Source organism: Cydia pomonella, chromosome 15 (genome assembly GCF_033807575.1).
Source record: "Cydia pomonella isolate Wapato2018A chromosome 15, ilCydPomo1, whole genome shotgun sequence".
Classification (NCBI taxonomy): domain Eukaryota; kingdom Metazoa; phylum Arthropoda; class Insecta; order Lepidoptera; family Tortricidae; genus Cydia; species Cydia pomonella.
This window is the reverse complement of record NC_084717.1, coordinates 8,119,818-8,136,852: the sequence shown is the minus strand read 5'-3', so window position 1 is coordinate 8,136,852 and position 17,035 is coordinate 8,119,818. Positions and strand designations below refer to the sequence as shown.

Here is a 17,035-nt window from a genome sequence, read left to right as displayed (position 1 = left end):
TTACCGAGGGTAATATGATCATACCATCGGTAATAGGCTTAATTTGGAGTTTAATTAAACCTAATTCCGACCCATAAAAAGAATAAAACACAGATGTTTTTTTCAAATCAAATCAAACACGTATATTACAAGCTTCTTGTAAAGACAAAATCACATAACTGGCAAGTAAATTTTAGGTTTTAACTCAAAATAAAAAAAAGTTGACAGATTAAGGGTTCCTATAGAAACAAGGAAATCGGTGCTGAAGTTTTTGTTAAAAATTAAGGGTTAGTTGAATACTTTCCATACCACGGAAATAGCTCTTTAATAGCGTGAATAGATCAAGATTGGAATAAATAAAAGAAATTATAAAATTGATAATTTGTACCAAAACTAAAGAGTAAATAACAAAACTACCACATTTTCTATTACCGTGGCATACCACGGAATTACTTACCACAGAAGTAATTGGCGCCTATTACCGCTGTATTTTATTTTCAATTTTAAACGTATTTTCCGGTCAAAAACTAAGTTAAAAGTAATTCAAAATCGTGTAGAAACCAATACACAACCTCTTAAAATGCATTGCACTAGTTTATTTGCCATAACGATTACGTAAAACACTAAGTAAGATTGGAGTGCACGTACCTGTGGTGTCACGCGTCTGTATGGAACAACCGGTTCTTGCGCCGCCGTCGCACAAACTGACGAATTGCGAGTTTTTTGTTACACTCACACAAATGCACACTAATGGGCACGATAGACCAATGAATGAGCTTGTTTTGTGTATGCTTTATTTCTTAGAGAATAGATCTGTTTGCTTGCAAAATGCGTATTTGTAAACACCGCGGTGTTAGACGTCGATTTTGATACCCGCGTTAATAGCCGCCGTTACCCTAAATGCTCTTTTTAGGTGTGAACTTAGCAACATTCAAGACATTTCGGGGTTTTTCCCACTAGTAACCACCCGGTTATTACCAGTGGTAACAACTGAGATTTTTTATTTTTAATATCGTCTTTCATCTTTAGGGGATTAACTCTTAATTTCATTTAGTTTGTTACAGGTAACACGAATAATGTCCCTGTGAGCGATGGACACGCTGACATGGTTATCGTTGGGGCTGCAGTTGGCGGCGCTGTGCTCGATCGTGGGCGCCCTGCTTTTGTACCTGCTGCGGAAGGTCCGCGTGGGCGAGGTCCTGCCCGCGGACAGCGCCAAGACTGTGCTAGTCACGAGTGTCGACACCGCACTGGGCTTGCAGGTGAGTCGCTTGACGCTAACTTGTCTGTGCGGCTGCAGCAGGCTGGCCAGCTGCTTTACCTGAAGAAGGACCGTGTGGACAAAATGCTGCCCGCGGACAGCGCCAATGCTTGTCGATACCGCGCTGGGCTTGCAAGTAGTCATTGTCGCTCACATGGTACTGTGATCATCTTTGGCTGGCTTTAATATGACCTTACGCGACTAGAAGATTGCTAAGACCAATAAGCAAGCTAAACGGAGGCAGTAACCATGGAGTTGCTTGAAAACTTGCAAATTCAAGATTACTTGTTACCATATTGCCCTTGGAGAATACAGGTAGATCGTTTTTCCCCTGCCAGAGAGTAGGTAAACGGATCTTCATACGTTTCAAAAAAAGTTGTCTAATCTAGGTACCTTCGCACCTAGTTGTGGTAGCTATGCAGTCTAACTAACGCTCGATGTCAGAAAGTGGCATAATATGCTGTATCATGTCATATCACGATCGATAAATTCAACTACTACGGATGAGGTTGGACCGAGTAGTTGTTGTAAAGAAGAGGCCTACACTCAGCTGAGCAGGGTTACAGACTGAATATACATATAAAGAAATAATGGACCTACTAACTCGATGCCACCTTATAGTACCTATTCCCTCGCAAGGTTAATCTCCAAGTTTTGCCGACACACTGTTTGCGAACTGAGATCGTTATTAACCGCTAGTTTGTTCAGTTTAATGACAAATGCTTTGTTGCTAGTAATGCTCGTTGCATGAAAAGTTGAGTGTCATAGACATAATATAACTAACTTAGTAAGTTGTAAATTAAGTATGAGTACATCAGGGGCGTAAAGCACAAGCTTGAAGAACGAAAACATGATTTCTATATTATATAGGTATCCTTTGTCCGTTCCTTCAAGATGACTCTCTTGAAAGTTGCTTTATACTTAGCTATTTTCAATGTACTTTATAGACTTTATAGTATATATACATAACCAATTTAAATAGAATTGCCTTGCAGAGACATAAAAACATGGTATGAATATAATAACCCCAACATTACATACCTACAATCTCCAGTCTTTTTATAAGCTCCTTGATTATTAGGTTTAAATAAATGTTTGAAAAGCTGGCCAAACATTTTAGAATAGAATAGAAATCTTTATTGCGAAACCATGGTACATAATAGTTGTTACATTAAAGAGTGTGAAAACACATGGCACCCTGTTAGGGCATTGCAAATAATTTTACATCTAGGTAGTTTCTGAACAGTAGGACTAGTATATATATATATAACATGTAATGTTCTTAATTAAATATAAACAACATTGTCTAAATTTATTTCTAAATACTAAGAATTAAATAGTCGTACCTAACTTAATATTTAAGTACACAAGGCGTTAATTAAGGATATATAATATATGCAATATATATAATATACAATTATTTATTTATCGTATGGCATATGTATGTCACTGGATTAAGTACATAGATAAACTTATAATTAGAATTTCGCCCTTCCTAGGTACGCGACCGCTTCTTCTGATAGGATCTTAAAATCATCTACATGGCCTGTGTATCTAGTAAGGGGGCACTCCAGAGTGATGTGGTTGATGGTCTGGTCTGGGTGCCCGCAGTTACAGGCAGGAGAGGAGCTCCAGCCCCATTTGAACCAGTGGTGGCCGCAGTTGCCAACTCCTGTTCTTAAGCGGTTAAGAGCAGACCACACCCGGCGCGGTTCCTTGAATCCCACTGGGGATACTCGCAGGGGTAGAGCAGAGAAGGGGTTTGCTAAGGGAATATCATTAGTAGTTACAAAAAAAGTTATCTTCCATGAACTCTTGGACGGAAAAGTATGCCTTCTCCATTAAAAATATTTTTAAATTTGATACGAATGACTTAAATTTTTCTATGTTTCTAATTTTGTTGGGCAGTTTATTGTAAATCTGGATGGCCCTGAAATAAGGGCCTACTTCTGAAAATTGGTTCTGGGGGTGAGAGCTTATTATTTCGACGTGCACTTTTATATTCAAATAATTTTATGTTGTAGGTTAGTGAAATGTTTCTTGCAACTGTCGGTTTGTTGTATATTAGTTAGTATGCGGACTCATTTTTTTGGGCTATAAGGAGATCATGAGCGTCACTGCTATGACCCCATAACATTATACCGTAACGTAACCAAGCTTGAGCGTAAGAGTGATATGCGGACAAGGCGGACTCAGTATGAGTGTTTGACTTTATAATGCTCAGGGCAAAAAGGAAAGTAGATAGTTTTGGTTTTACTCTTGATATGTGTTTTGTCCAGTTGATAGATACATTCATAGTAAGCTTCGTAATTTGTCCACTAGTTGCTGACAGAAATAGAAATTTAATTACCTTTTACTTTACTAAATGAGTATTCAACTAGGCGGCGTTAATTATGCTACTTAGCCTAGGTAAGTGGCCGCTGAAACCTTACGTGTAGCTATGCAAGGATTTCAATTAAGGAAATGAGCAGGAAATTGTAAGGCGACCGTTGTTACGGGATTATCAGAGACCAGTAAATAGCAAAGACCTCCGTAAATTTGGTTCATCAAATTGATAAAAAGAGCGTCTCCAACTATGCTGCCAACGTAAGCTAAACAGCCGTACTAGCCGTGCCCCGCGGCTTTACCCACGTGGGATTAGATCTGTCTACATTTTGGAGTTGATTTCCAAAACTAAGACTCTGTCAATCTTCAGGGCTCAGGCTTTCTACAACTTCCTCATAATATTTTGTTTACCATATAATAAAATTATTACTATGTACCCTAAGCGACTTGCGCTACGATGCAATGCAAATGGTGCTAAACTATATCCCTATTGTGTTAGGGTGGCCCGGGATTCAAATCAAAATACAAAATATGTAGAAATTAACAGTTTTTAAATTTTATTTTTCTTAGTGCATCATAACGATGTCGAGGTGCTACAAAGGTGCTAAAATTAGGCTCGTAACATTTACAAGGCTGCAGTAACGCCCGTTCAAGTGCTGTAGTACCTAGTATAAAGTGTTTTAGTAAAATATTGTCGTAGAAGGTATTGTTAACCTCTGTGTAGCGACTAAGTCGCCTGTATTAGGTTTACAAAGTCTCCTACTTTGTGTTTGTTTTATGCATGCTTAGCCATTTGGGAGAACACTCCATGGCAATGGGTGCAACATGCTAACTAAAGTTACTTTTTAGCTAGGTGTACGATATCGTGCAGTACTAACATAGTTTTCGTTAAGATAAAAGTCATACTGTGTAGGTAACATTTTATCATTAAAGTGATTTTTTTTATTATAATATAATATATACTTACCTATGAATATAATTTACCATTAAACTCATACATTTAACTATATGTTACTTACCTACGTTCCGCAGTTATCTAATTTTATTAATTTTCCATGTTATAGGTATCTAAAAACCCTTTAGTTTTGTCGAATCAGTGCGTTTTAAAACTTTAATGTTTGCATAATCATGTTGGTGTTTCGTGATTCATATTTGAATCGGACTAATAATATCAAGATCATTCAGTGTATCCCGCTATTGACTCTATTCAATAAGGAACTCATTGTCAATATTATTCCAGATCGCAACTTACCTCAGCGGCCGCGGCTGGCGCGTGATCGCAGGCTGCCGGCAAGGAGGCCTTGGAGCCAGGCTAGCAGAATCCTGGTTGCAAGCTCATGCGGCCTCAACTCCTGAGGACCAACCGCCACCGCGCTTAGCGACTGTAGAGTTGGATGTCGCCAGGGAAGATTTGTTAGAGGAAGCGGCGAGAGCTACAGCGCAGCATTTACCGGCCGGTGAACATGGTAAGAACTGATCATAGTATTCAGGAGAATGAATCGGAGCCAGGCAGGTTAGCGGGGTCCTGGCTACAAACTCACGCAGCCTCAACCACTGAGGATCAGCCTCCAACGCGCCTAACGACTGGCGAGTTGAATGATAGCGATTGAAAAATGTTAAAGCACTTACCAGCCTCTTGACATGGCAAAAATTAACCTGCGGAAAAACGTAGTGAGTTATTTAATTATCTATAGATCAACGAAGCGCAAAGCGTGAGCGAATTGTATCATCGTCATCATCATCATCATCTCAGCCATAAGTCATAGGCCTCCCCCTTGGAGCTCCACATGTACCAGTTGGAAGCGACCCACATCCAGCGTCTTCCGGCGACCTTAATAAGGTCGTCTGTCCATTTTGTGGGAATTGTATCATCTTTTGAAAAAGCTTTCGTATGTCCCATTGACATGTCCGGCAGTTTTCATAGTAGCCAAAGTGAGGATCAAGCTGTTAAACATCCAAAAAACACCGGCACTCTGGAAGTGCTGACAAATGGGAAAACTTGAACAATTACGTGTGTATTTGTATAAGTTCATACGTATATACAAAGTTATCGGTTACAGTAACGCTGTCGCGAATTCAATGTTTTTTTTTCATCTTAAAAAATGCCCAACGCGCCTAAAGAAGTGTACACTTAAAAAAAACTGTAATAGATTCAAAAGCAGACAAAGGCCTAATGTTTAAAAATACTTACTAACTTAGTGGTGTACCTAATTAGGTGCACCTGCACCGCAACCACCGCAGGGGCCCTAAATTTAACATTACAGCCCAACACTCAACTATGCACACTCACGAGGAACTGTTCGTTTATCTGGATCCCAAAACACTGTTTTAATCAGCATCACGATCACTGGAAAATTATACATGCTCTTATTTTCGCTACGTTTTTGACACTGACATTATAACATGCTTGTAACGTCGTATCTATCATAGAGTAAGCGAATACCAAAAAGGTCCCTCACACTGTTGATGTTATATAGTCTTACTCCGCCTAGAATTTAAAATAACTTTATGACTAAGAGTACCTATCAAGATTCGTATTTAACAAATGTTTTGCCATATCTGAACAAAAGCTAGTTAAAATATCTAGTTAGACTCCGAAATAAGACGCAATTAGGTAGGTAAGGTAGGTAGTTTAATACATAACACATAACGTAAATGGCGCAACACCGCGTTAAGTTACGAAAAACTAACGCACGGTTACCTGCGGTTTAAGTTACTGAATTATCCAGTTCGATGCTCTGGTAATTTACTCGTATCTACAATTTCTAAGGAAACTTCCAAAATCCATGCAGTCACTACGCCATATTACATATTTATGAGAAATTTGTAATTATTACAAGTTTATATTACATAACAGGTAATGTATCACCATATACTATATTTTAATAAAACACAAAAAAATACAATCAAAAGAAGTGCACTGCCCGGGAATCGAACCCGGGTCGCAAGAATGGGAATCTTGCATGATACCACTACACCAGCAGTGCTCATTTGTCAAAGACGAAAATTAGGTTCAGTTTAAAATCAGGTACAAAACCATAAATAAATTTTTGTAAAATAAAATAATTGGAACATTTAAATACTGTTTTAGATATAATTTTATAAATAAATAGATCAAAATATTGAAAAAAGTACATTACTTACTAAGTTACATTCATATGGACACGAACATGTGACGCCATCTGTTGACATAGTACTGCGATAAATGATTGACAGCATGAACCGGTATGGAAGTTGCGCGGCAACCTACCGCTACATAGCGAGCGTTCCAGTCGGCTAACAAGATAATTAGCTTACGTATAGATGGCGCGCAAGCTAAAACTAAAAGTATAATTGAGTTATTTAATATTAATTCTTTACTTTTATTTAGTTTAGTGTCAGTTAAACATTATCAGTTAAATAATAAATACCTTTCCCAGACCTGGCCAATTTATTAGGACAGAGGGCCGACGATAGGATAATTTACCCTATGATTAATTTTGTAACAATAGACTAGAGATAGATACTGCAGATGTGATGTGTGATGTATGGATGTGTGTGTGTTATTCTTATTTCTTATTGATGTCTGCAAAACTATTTCATACAGAATAAATGCAAATACATGCTTTATTTTTTAAACATAAAATATTTTATTATGTGATGTTTATTTCAGGAATATGGGCAGTGATCAACACCGCGGGCAGCAGCGGGCGCGGAGGGGCCTCGTGCTGGGAGAGCGCGCTGCGAACGAACGTGCTCGGGGCGCTGCGCGTTGCACGAACATTCGCGCCGCTGCTCGCTGCTGCGGCGGTCGACCACCCGCACGCTGGCCGCTTATTCTACATTGGTAAGTGGAGTGGAGGGCTGCTATGAGCGAATGTGCTCGGTGACTGCGCGAGTTGCGCGCGCGCGCGCACGAACATTCGCGCTACTACTCGCTGATGCGGCGATCAACCACCCGCATACGGGGCTTATGCATGTTCTACATCTTCAGTTGGTCATAGTCCAATACTCTGTAGAATGGACATTGTGGCTTCTATTTAATATTATTTTCTTCTTTATTGTTACCGGACTGTCATTAAGTAGTATTACTTTTATCTCATTTCCACTCTGATATCATAGAATTCCTAGATCAAACAAATTTTAAGACCACTGTGACTTACCTACGTTTATAAAACGCATTGAAAGTTTGAAATGGATTGTGTTATTTGAAGAAATTCATTTACCTAAAATGTGGATGAAAACGAAATGTTTTTAATTTTCACAATATAATATGTTGAGTCTAATATAATATGCTCAAATAAACCAAAACCCAAAACATCTTAATTCTTAGCGCTCAAAAATTCTAATTAATCACTGATCGGAAAAAAAATACGTCCTTTAACTTTCCAAGCACTTTGGAAGGACTTGATTGACTGATTAGCGTTAGATAATTGGCTTTTTATGAATTATGTTTTTCGTATCAAACCTATAAAGAGCCTTGATGGAGATTTTTTTTTATAAATAAGGCTGTGTATTAATCCATTTAACTTTTTTTTAACTGTTCACTTGTCTCCTTCCAGGCCTAACATCAGACACGGATTGCGAGAGCCTGTCGCGCGGCGACGAATGCGGCGCGGCCGCGGCCGCGGCGCGCTGGGGCGTGTGGGGCGCCGCGCGCGCCCTCAGGCCTGCGCTGAAGGCCCAGGCGCTCCATGTGGTGCTCTTGCACGCGCCGGACTTGTCTGCTGCCGAGATATACTCGCCGCCGACGCAGCTGACTGTTCCGAGCCAGCCGGCCAGGTATCCATAACATCCATAAAATATTCCTTACTTTCATGCCTGCTTGCTAATAAAAAGCAATAGCAGGGTCGCTACGTGTGAGAATGTACGTGTCACTTGTACAGTACTCGGACACAGACAAGTGGTATGTGCGCTCGGCACAGTTGGTAGGTACCTAAAATCAAGACTGTGGTACTCGCTAGGTAAGTGATGTGAGTTGACAGTTCGGAGTCAGCCGGTCAGGTATATGGATAAAATATTCCTTACCTAACTGAGACGTGTTGGGCTGTCTCTATTATTTTAGTACATATGTATATAATAGGTACCTACTTTGTTTTAGTAACTGTCTTCAAAGAGCTATAACATACAAAGACTAGGTATATATAATTAGGTAATACATTTTTTCCAGCCGGCCAGATACACCGAGCTCGGACGTGAGCTCGTCCAGCACCACCTGCGCGGTCACCATGCCGGGCGAGGCCACCGAGTACAGCGCCAAGGTGCTCCCCACCAGCGCCCTCAAACTGCTCGAGGAGGCCCTCACCACCCCCGCGCCCAGAGACACCTACTACCTGAAGATGAAGCATGACTCGTGGTTCACTAGGATGCCGTCTTTGAGAGTCACGCATTAGTTCCCTTTCTGTTAGTCTTGGTCTATCAATACCAATGGGGTTTTAAGTCATGCATGTCATAGACAGATAAATAAATTCATTGCGTTTGGGATAGAGGACATATGCCATGCAGAAAATATAAGTACCAAAAGCGGTGTGCAAAAATGTGGTTTTAGTGTCTATTTCCAGAAAGACGATCTTTAATTTATTGATCTGTCTGACCATGACCAAATTATGAAGGAATGTCAGAATATGATGAGGATTCGTTTTAATCTCACCGTAATGGGCATTACTTAATTTTCAGTTGTAAAGTTAGGTTTTACACAAGGGATACTAACATTAAAGTTATTTATGATAAGCATTAATCTCATGTAACAATTATATTTACATTTGTTATAATCTTAAATTGTAATGGTATGTTCCATAATGAATAACGAAGAAAATGACGCGTAAAAATACCTAACAACCGTTTGGTATTGATAAACTTAAAGACAAAAATTAACTTAAAAAACTGTTTTCCCTTGATTAAATTGAGGTGAAGGTGCCAAATCAAACGTTCTCCAAGTATCTGTTTTCAGTTTTATATACTCACTTAACTATAGCGTCATGTTACGTTCATTTATTCGTCTTTCGTTAGTTTTTAATTTTATTTATCGACCTCCTTATCCCACATCGAAGGCACGGGATAGAGATGTAAAGTGCCAAATTTTCGTCTGGAAGGACTGACTTTTCGACTAGAAATCAGATTACATGTAGACTGTACGGAGAAGTGGTCAGTCCCTTCAAATTATTACGATGCTGACGGAACAAAGTCTGTCATACACGAACACTTGCTGAACGGTGTAAATAACACTTAGACCGCTTTTATATTAGGCAAGTAACATTTTTATAAATCAACAATAGGTACTTATCTACTCCATCACGAACATTTTGCTATGTGCGCTATGGTAAAAGAAAAAGCACCTTTTTAAAAGAAACAAGAATATGGAAACTCATTAGTGTATAATATAAAAGCCGTCTTTAAATTGTGAATTGTAAATAGCTCGAGCTCACTGTGCTATGCTTGAATACTTCGGGTTTTGAATGAGTGCAGTACTATTTTATGTTATCCAGTGAAATGAATGTGTTGAATATATGAGAATTTATGGAATCATTAGTCTCGTAAATTATAAAGTTTTTGTCCTGAATTGTACTCAATCATGCCGTCTAATCGTTAGTGCTGCTACTGATGGTTAATGTAAATAATGTTTGTATATTAAAAAAATCTTCTATTAAAAGAACTTTTATTTTATAACGTAAACATAGGGATAACCTACATCTCACAGTAACATTATAGACAATATATCGCCCAGACCAACTTTTAAACTCTAAAAAATCTATCATTACTAGACCTACTGCGTTCTGATAACAGAAAAATGCCACGGCGAACTAAATAGGTAGGTATACAATTATACCTACGAGTACGTACTCGTAGGTACCTTTCTACAGATGATGATAAGGCCTGATAGTAAAGTTTTATCGCTAATCGCATGATGGCTCAGTAACCTTCAAATTATCAAATGCTAACCACAGATTGTAATTCTGCAAACACAACAACAAGCCCCCTTCTCCCGTAACATCCTCCTTGTCAACTAGGGTAGTGCACACCCAGAACTGCACCAGGCCCTTGCCTCTTTGCTGCCAATGTGCCGCCGTGCTGACGGCGAACCAGGTGGAGTCGCTACTGTTGGTCGGCACGTAGTATATAGGGCCTGAGGGCCCATCGACACCTTCGTATTTAAAGCAGATTGAGTCAATGTTGCGAACGCTGAAAGAGGTGCATTGAAGATTAAAGCTGTAAGTTTAAAAGTATATCGAAAACGAAACGTAACCTTAACGTTTCAGGTCTTTAGATAATTTTCACGATTTTATCTTAAGGCGCAGAACCCACGGCGACGGTGCGGTGGAAATCTTGTATGACGATGTTGGTTAACCGCCTACTCTGCGCCCACGACGCCGCGCCACCGCGCGATGTTGTGGCGCCACGCCCCTATTCAATTAGGTCGAAAACGATTGCTCTCCGCACATAGTAGGTAATATTCGCTTAAATAGCAAAGCCTTACCCAAAGCTTCGACTGCACGTCGTAGTCAGAAATGTGCTACGCGATTGTCCATACACATTCAGCATGACTAGTTGCCGCGCTGCAAACGAAGAATAGATACAACTCTTCACTCCCGGTGGCCTAGCCACCAATACCATTTCTACAGGACCACTGTTGCTATCGTAGTACGGGGGCTTTAAAGGCAGAGGGATTTCCCCTGTACTAGTTCTATTCACTCGTATAAGAGAATATATTGATGGCCGTAGCCTGAAGGGAGAAAGAGTCGGGGAAGGTCTGTCGAAGTCCCATTCTGGTAGTAGATGAGCCAGCGATTTGGGCATATATGAGTATGTGATGTTGGGTGTGACCTCTTTTATGGCTCGAGCAACCTTGTTCAGAGCGCCAAAATCCAGAGAGACGCAAACTAGTAAGTGCCCGTTTTCCAGCTCCTCGATTGGGAACAACGGTAGTGAACCTGCAACGAAAAGAAGATTTTCAAACATGAAAGGCATTGTGCGTAATCATTATCTTTTACTATGTAGTGAATTGAAGGGGATTAAGTAAACCGATACCATAATATGAAAGTTATATCATTTTTAACAATAGAAGTGAAATAAGAAGGCATCTGTGTGCCTAGGTGTAGGTACGTCCAGATTTGATGAATGAGAAGCTGGAACACGTTTTTGGTCCACCATTTTCCGGCAGAACTGAGTACCGAAGTATACTTATATAGGTATACTTCGGTACGTTAGCTCCGTCTATTTCGTAGTAGACACTTTTATTACCTGAACACAACTAAAGAGAGCGAACATATTGGATTTCTGAGGAAACTTGAATAGCTATATGGTCATCACATTTGCCGGCTGAAGGAACGAGGTGGAGAATTCCGTTGGATGAGGGCAAGATGACTACGAACGACTGTTTGTTGTGGTCTTACGGCTATGTTTTTTTTTATGTTTGTATAAACTTACTGAATTTCTGCGGAAACCCGGGTACGGTATGCGTCAGCAGCAACCCGCCATCAGAATCTGCCATCACTACCCCACGCGCCGAAGACCCGGGCGCGCCGTGACGAGATTCGAATATGGTCAGGGCTCTGCCGCCGTGGTCCATGTACGAACGCTGCTATACGTACACAACATTAATAATAATTATACTTCTCTAAACTCACTATTATCATAGACCCTAGAACACTAGTAATTATGTTAAGTTACATAAATTGTGATAAGTTAATAACTAAAATATTTTTTAAGAAAAAAGAACCGACTTCAATGAGGGAGACCGGTGAAAGAAAGATTATTGTTGATTTTGGATTTCATACAATGAAATTAAAAAGACAGCGTCCTACGACTGATTATGTAGAAAAGGAGGTAACATGTTTTTTTTTGTCACTGCACCTTGACACATTTCAGATTTGCCCTATGGTTGACTGGTAGATACCACCCGCAATGACTGTATTTAATAGTTATTTGTTTTACAAGGGGGCAAAGATGTTGTTTAACCGCTCGTGCTAATATTGATACGAGGCACGAGGTTTCAAGGCACGAGGGTTAAACAAACTTTGCCTCCGAGTGAAACACAACATTTTTCACCAAACCAACACGAGGAAAATACTAACTATGACATACCAAAAAAAAAGAAATCAAATCCAAATGAACTTAATTAAAAAATTTCATCCAAAGCCATCATTTAAAAGTCAATTCTATCAGCTAACATAAGGAAACGACTCAAAATTTGCATCTGATTACTTTGCCCCACATGTGGCTAAAATGAAACTTTCTCATTAGTTTTTGAACAATCAAGAGGGCCTTTACCAGATGGTGCGGTGAAAAATAAATTATTTCACACCATGCATGAAATAAAGCACCAGATAATTATGTAAAAAACCGGCCAAGTGCGAGTCGGACTCGCACAGAAAGGGTTCCGTACCATTATCTATAGAAATAAAATATCCAAGTACTGACCCCGCCCGACGTTGCTTAACTTCTGTGATTGGATGAGAACCTCGAGATTGGAAAGAAATATTTATTTTATTCTGTTTTTAGTATTTGTTGTTATTGCGGCAACAGAAATACATAATCTGTAGAAATTTCAACTGGCTAACTATCACGGTTCATGAGATACAGCCTGGTGACAGACGGACGGACGGACTGACAGCGGAGTCTCAGTAATAGGGTCCTAAGCTGTTTGACCCTTTGGGTACGGAACCCTAAAAAAACTAAATAGGTTAGAAATATAAAAATGTGCCCTGAAAACCTAACTGCTTGACAAGCATGCAAAGAGAACAAATTGCCAAACAACACAAATTTGTCTTAAAAATCTAATTTGCTTAACAAACACAGCGAAGAGGACAAATCACCAAACGTGTACTATGCGTCGTTGAAGTTCTCACTCAAGTCAGCAGTTCCACTTCATCCAATGTCACTTTTTTAAATGTAAATGCTTGATTTATTAAAGAAAATACAAAAATCACTTTATGTATGCTTTTCACATTTGAAGACTTCCCTCGATTTCTCATGGATCCCATCATCAGAACTGAGTTTTGACAAAAACGGGACCAATCTGTATATATATAAATTAAAACAAAAAAAATTCAAAATCGGTTCAGAATTGACGGAGTTATGGAGTAACAAATATTAAAAAAAAAACATGCAACCGACTTGATCACCTCCTTTTGAAATCTTGAAGTCGTGTAAAAGCAACGTTGTATTTATGGAGTATAATATTGTAGAAATCGTTTGCTGCTAATGCCTTTCTAGAAATAAAACGAGTTGATATAAGATTCATATACTTAATAATCTATGACTTGACGAACTCTTCTGCATTGGGGCTCGTACGTCACTTTTGCGTCATCCGCATGATTTGTCCGAGCCCTGGTCGTGTGTCTAGGTTGCTACCTACACTAACATCCGTCCCAGGCTCCAAGGAACCAAGGACAGCCCATCAGGCCTCTTGCCAAGTAAGTATATTTTTTTCCACCACCTCAACTGGTAAAGGCCCTCTTGATAGTTCAAAAACGAATGAGAAAGTTGCATTTTATCCACATATGGGGCAAAGTAATCAAATGTAAATTTAGAGTTATTTCCTTATGTTGGCAGGTAGAAGTGACTTTTAAATGATGATTTTGAATGGTAGGTACATTTATTATTACATTTATTTGGATTTGATTTGGTATGTTTTTTTCGGTATTTCATAGTTAGTATTTCCTCGCGTTTTTGTGTTTTCGGCGGCAAAGTTTCTTTAACCCTCGTGCCTTGAAACCCTCGCAACGCTCAAGATTCCACTTCATAGAGTATATTGAATAGTAGTGTTGAGCGGTTAAACAACAACTTGTGCCATAGCTTTGGTGGAGAATTTAACAATTTGACAATGACAACTTGACAGCTTAATAATCACGTGTTTTTTCCAGCAAGATCCATCCACTTGTATGTAACTAAATTACCCAAACGGTTTGAATTCAAGACAAAAGGCAAATCAGAATGCTTATCACAACTTCACCTGGCTATGCGGACGCTGAACAAGTAAGTAAAGTGATGGACTGATATTGCGCATAAGTCTTTAGTTTTTTATGGTTGTTAGTGACTTGTTACTTTGGAATGAGGTTTAAGAGGTGTGGCTGTTACTTTGGAGGTTCTTTAAATTAAAAAAAAAAGAACATATTATTAATTTATTACACTTACTCTTTGGACTAAACCATTGGTAGGGCGACAATATATTTTAAAATTAATTACCTATGATAAAAAAGAAATCAGTTGTTTTAGCATACGAGTTTCTATTTGTCTCCGTGAGCTTCTACGGATTATCGTCTTATCTATTGTTTAAAAACCGCAAAGGCGCGTGCCACTATGAAAAAATGGGCAGGCCGCATAGGTAGCGTTTATTGAATTACTACTCTATTGAGCACGGAATAAGATTCATTATGAACTAATACAGAATTCTATCAGAATAGCTGTCTGATCTCTATTGGTGCGTCTAAGGTAGGCGACTAAACGCTCTCAAACCAGCTTAACTTGTGACACTGCGATCCGAAACAAAGATACGTATTCGAAGACCTCGCTTGCACTGGTAATGCGAACGCACGGCTAGCTAGCGCCAAGGAAGCAATATTATGTTTCTCGAAGAGCAGGTAAAAAACAGGGCCGGATTTTCACACAAATATATTTGGGTGGTTTTACGTTCTTTAATTTAAAGAGATAAAACATAACACTATTTAAATAGTAGGTACACATCTAACAGAATGGGTTTGTGTAATTACAATAATAACGAGATATACTCATTTAGTTACTACTGGTAACAACTTGATGGCTAGTAGTGGGAATAAGCTATAATTTCCAGCTATTTTACCTTGTAGTCGGGCATCAAAGTTTTACTCAGCATATCGGCTTCAGTGATGCCGTGAAGCGCCTGTATCCAACGGCCCTCGGTGTCAGGCGTTAAGAAGCTGAAGTTCTGTCCGCTTGGATGGACCACGCCGGCTGGAGGCTTGTATATGTACCACCTAGTAAATACACGAAAGCTATTGTCTCGATAACACATTCAATCTTACTTGAATGTCAAACACTTGGACGATCTTAAATAAAAGATCGGAAAGGGTCATTATTACGCAATGATCACTTGCCTAGACTAATGCAACTAAGCATCAAATTTCAGTGAACTAGCCATTAAAGATTGCTCTTGTAATCCACTGCGTTTTCAATTTCTATACGATGGTTTGATTGACACTATAGGATGAATAAGTGAAAATTCCGAAAAATAAAAGGAGTATTTTTTTGTATAAAACCTAAGTATGAATGTGTTTTCATTATTGCAGTCGCAACAAAAATAATCGACACTGCTTTTATGGAATTTGTACAAAATGGGTTGTCTGCTTTCGTTGTAATTAAGTATTTATCACTTAATTTATTTCTTACCATGCTACGGGCTTGTCTCCATCGCGACAATGTTGACCCATGTAACCGTTCATAATCGTATATCCTTCGTAGCACTCCAATAAACTTCCGAAGAAACAAATAAATATAAAATTCATCGTGCAAAATGCAATTTTACGTATAGTCCAGAAACATGAGCATATTTAAATTTCTGCTTTATGGAGGAATAAAACAATAACCTGAATCACAAGCAATAAAAACTTATCGGAAAGCATTTGAATGATCGCGCTATACTTGGTTTTGTCGTTGCAACGGCTGGCAGTGATCCAGTTGTGGATCCAGTACCAAGTTCGGATTTTAGGTATTTCGATAACGTAAATTAGGTATTTGACTCTATGTTACACGGTGTAACACGAAAAACCCGAAAGATTTTAACCACGCACTTCTATTTTGTTTCTTTTTCAAATTTTTGAATGTATTTGTACTTACATTAAAAGTCATTGCTATGGTACCTAAAACTGGCACTGAAAATGAATTTTTACAATTTTTTTTGTAAAACCTATTTTTTTAGATGTCGAAAACTGGCAAAGGTTACTTGTTACTTTTTGACATCTTTCAAGAAGGATATTTAGATAACGCCCCATAATGGCATCATCGCCATCAAAAAGGCATTTTTTTATTTATTTTTTTAATGGGTATTAACTCTGGAACTAGGCGAAATCCAGAAATAGTTATTTGTACAACAAGAGAGCAAAGTTTGATATTTCTTCGAGTGCTTGTTTTGAGTCCCGTGCAAGCGAAAGATTCTATAGAAAGATCTAATTTAGAATCTTGAGCGTGGTAAGGGACTCAAAAGCGCACGAGATGTAAATAACTTTGATCTCGTGTAGTACACAAAATTTTTCACGTCAGTCAGCCATCAAAAATACAACCTGAAAAAATCTAATCCGTCTCCATCACTATTTCACTCATGTTTTCTGAAGGTATTCTAACAATTAACTTTAATTACCGCAATAAAACAAAACGAAAGAAATTTCAATAAAATGATACGAAAATAATGAATTAACGAACATCAATTGACAGTTTAATCGAGAACTTTTTTTGTTAAAAAAAACTTTGTAAGTTACGGTCCGAATTGCGGATACTACTATATTTGTCAACTATAGTAGA

At 38.7% G+C, this 17,035-nt stretch overlaps 2 protein-coding genes and 1 non-coding gene across 4 annotated transcripts in view; 1 reads left to right on the top strand and 2 right to left on the bottom strand.

Moving 5' to 3' along the window:
• Positions 1-10,196, top strand: part of LOC133525716 (uncharacterized) — a 73,395-nt gene extending 63,199 nt beyond the window's left edge. Inside the window, exons 2-6 of the mRNA XM_061862082.1 lie at positions 1,044-1,241; positions 4,806-5,031; positions 7,218-7,391; positions 8,107-8,326; positions 8,715-10,196. Of these exons, the coding sequence (XP_061718066.1) occupies positions 1,071-1,241; positions 4,806-5,031; positions 7,218-7,391; positions 8,107-8,326; positions 8,715-8,937 (1,014 nt within the window). The 5' untranslated portion in view covers positions 1,044-1,070 and the 3' untranslated portion in view covers positions 8,938-10,196. The remainder of the gene's footprint in view (positions 1-1,043; positions 1,242-4,805; positions 5,032-7,217; positions 7,392-8,106; positions 8,327-8,714) is intronic.
• Trnag-ccc (transfer RNA glycine (anticodon CCC)) lies at positions 6,482-6,552 on the bottom strand. The gene has a single exon. It is a non-coding gene; the product is annotated as a tRNA-Gly (tRNA).
• LOC133525714 (deoxyribonuclease-2-alpha-like) lies at positions 10,183-16,321 on the bottom strand. Of its 2 annotated transcripts, none has more exons than XM_061862077.1 (5): positions 15,908-16,321; positions 15,342-15,495; positions 11,969-12,122; positions 11,019-11,472; positions 10,183-10,723 (listed from the first exon to the last, which is right to left on the bottom strand). In XM_061862077.1, the coding sequence occupies exons 1-5, from the start codon at positions 16,021-16,023 to the stop codon at positions 10,438-10,440; spliced, it is 1,164 nt and encodes a 387-aa protein (XP_061718061.1). In that variant the 5' UTR covers positions 16,024-16,321; the 3' UTR covers positions 10,183-10,437. The 2 variants fall into 2 exon arrangements, with proteins under 2 accessions (XP_061718061.1, XP_061718063.1); XM_061862079.1 differs by having other exon boundaries at positions 11,969-12,119.
• Between the last annotated feature and the right edge of the window lie 714 nt (positions 16,322-17,035).

Excerpts from the sequence above, each read along its gene's own strand:
- LOC133525714 (XM_061862077.1), bottom strand. The coding sequence starts at position 16,023 with ATGAATTTTATATTTATTTGTTTCTTCGGAAGTTTATTGGAGTGCTAC. Across the intron at positions 15,496-15,907 it reads GGAGACAAGCCCGTAGCATG|GTGGTACATATACAAGCCTC; the intron begins GTAAGAAATAAA and ends TGTATTTACTAG. Across the intron at positions 10,724-11,018 it reads ACGTGCAGTCGAAGCTTTGG|CGTTCGCAACATTGACTCAA; the intron begins GTAAGGCTTTGC and ends CACCTCTTTCAG.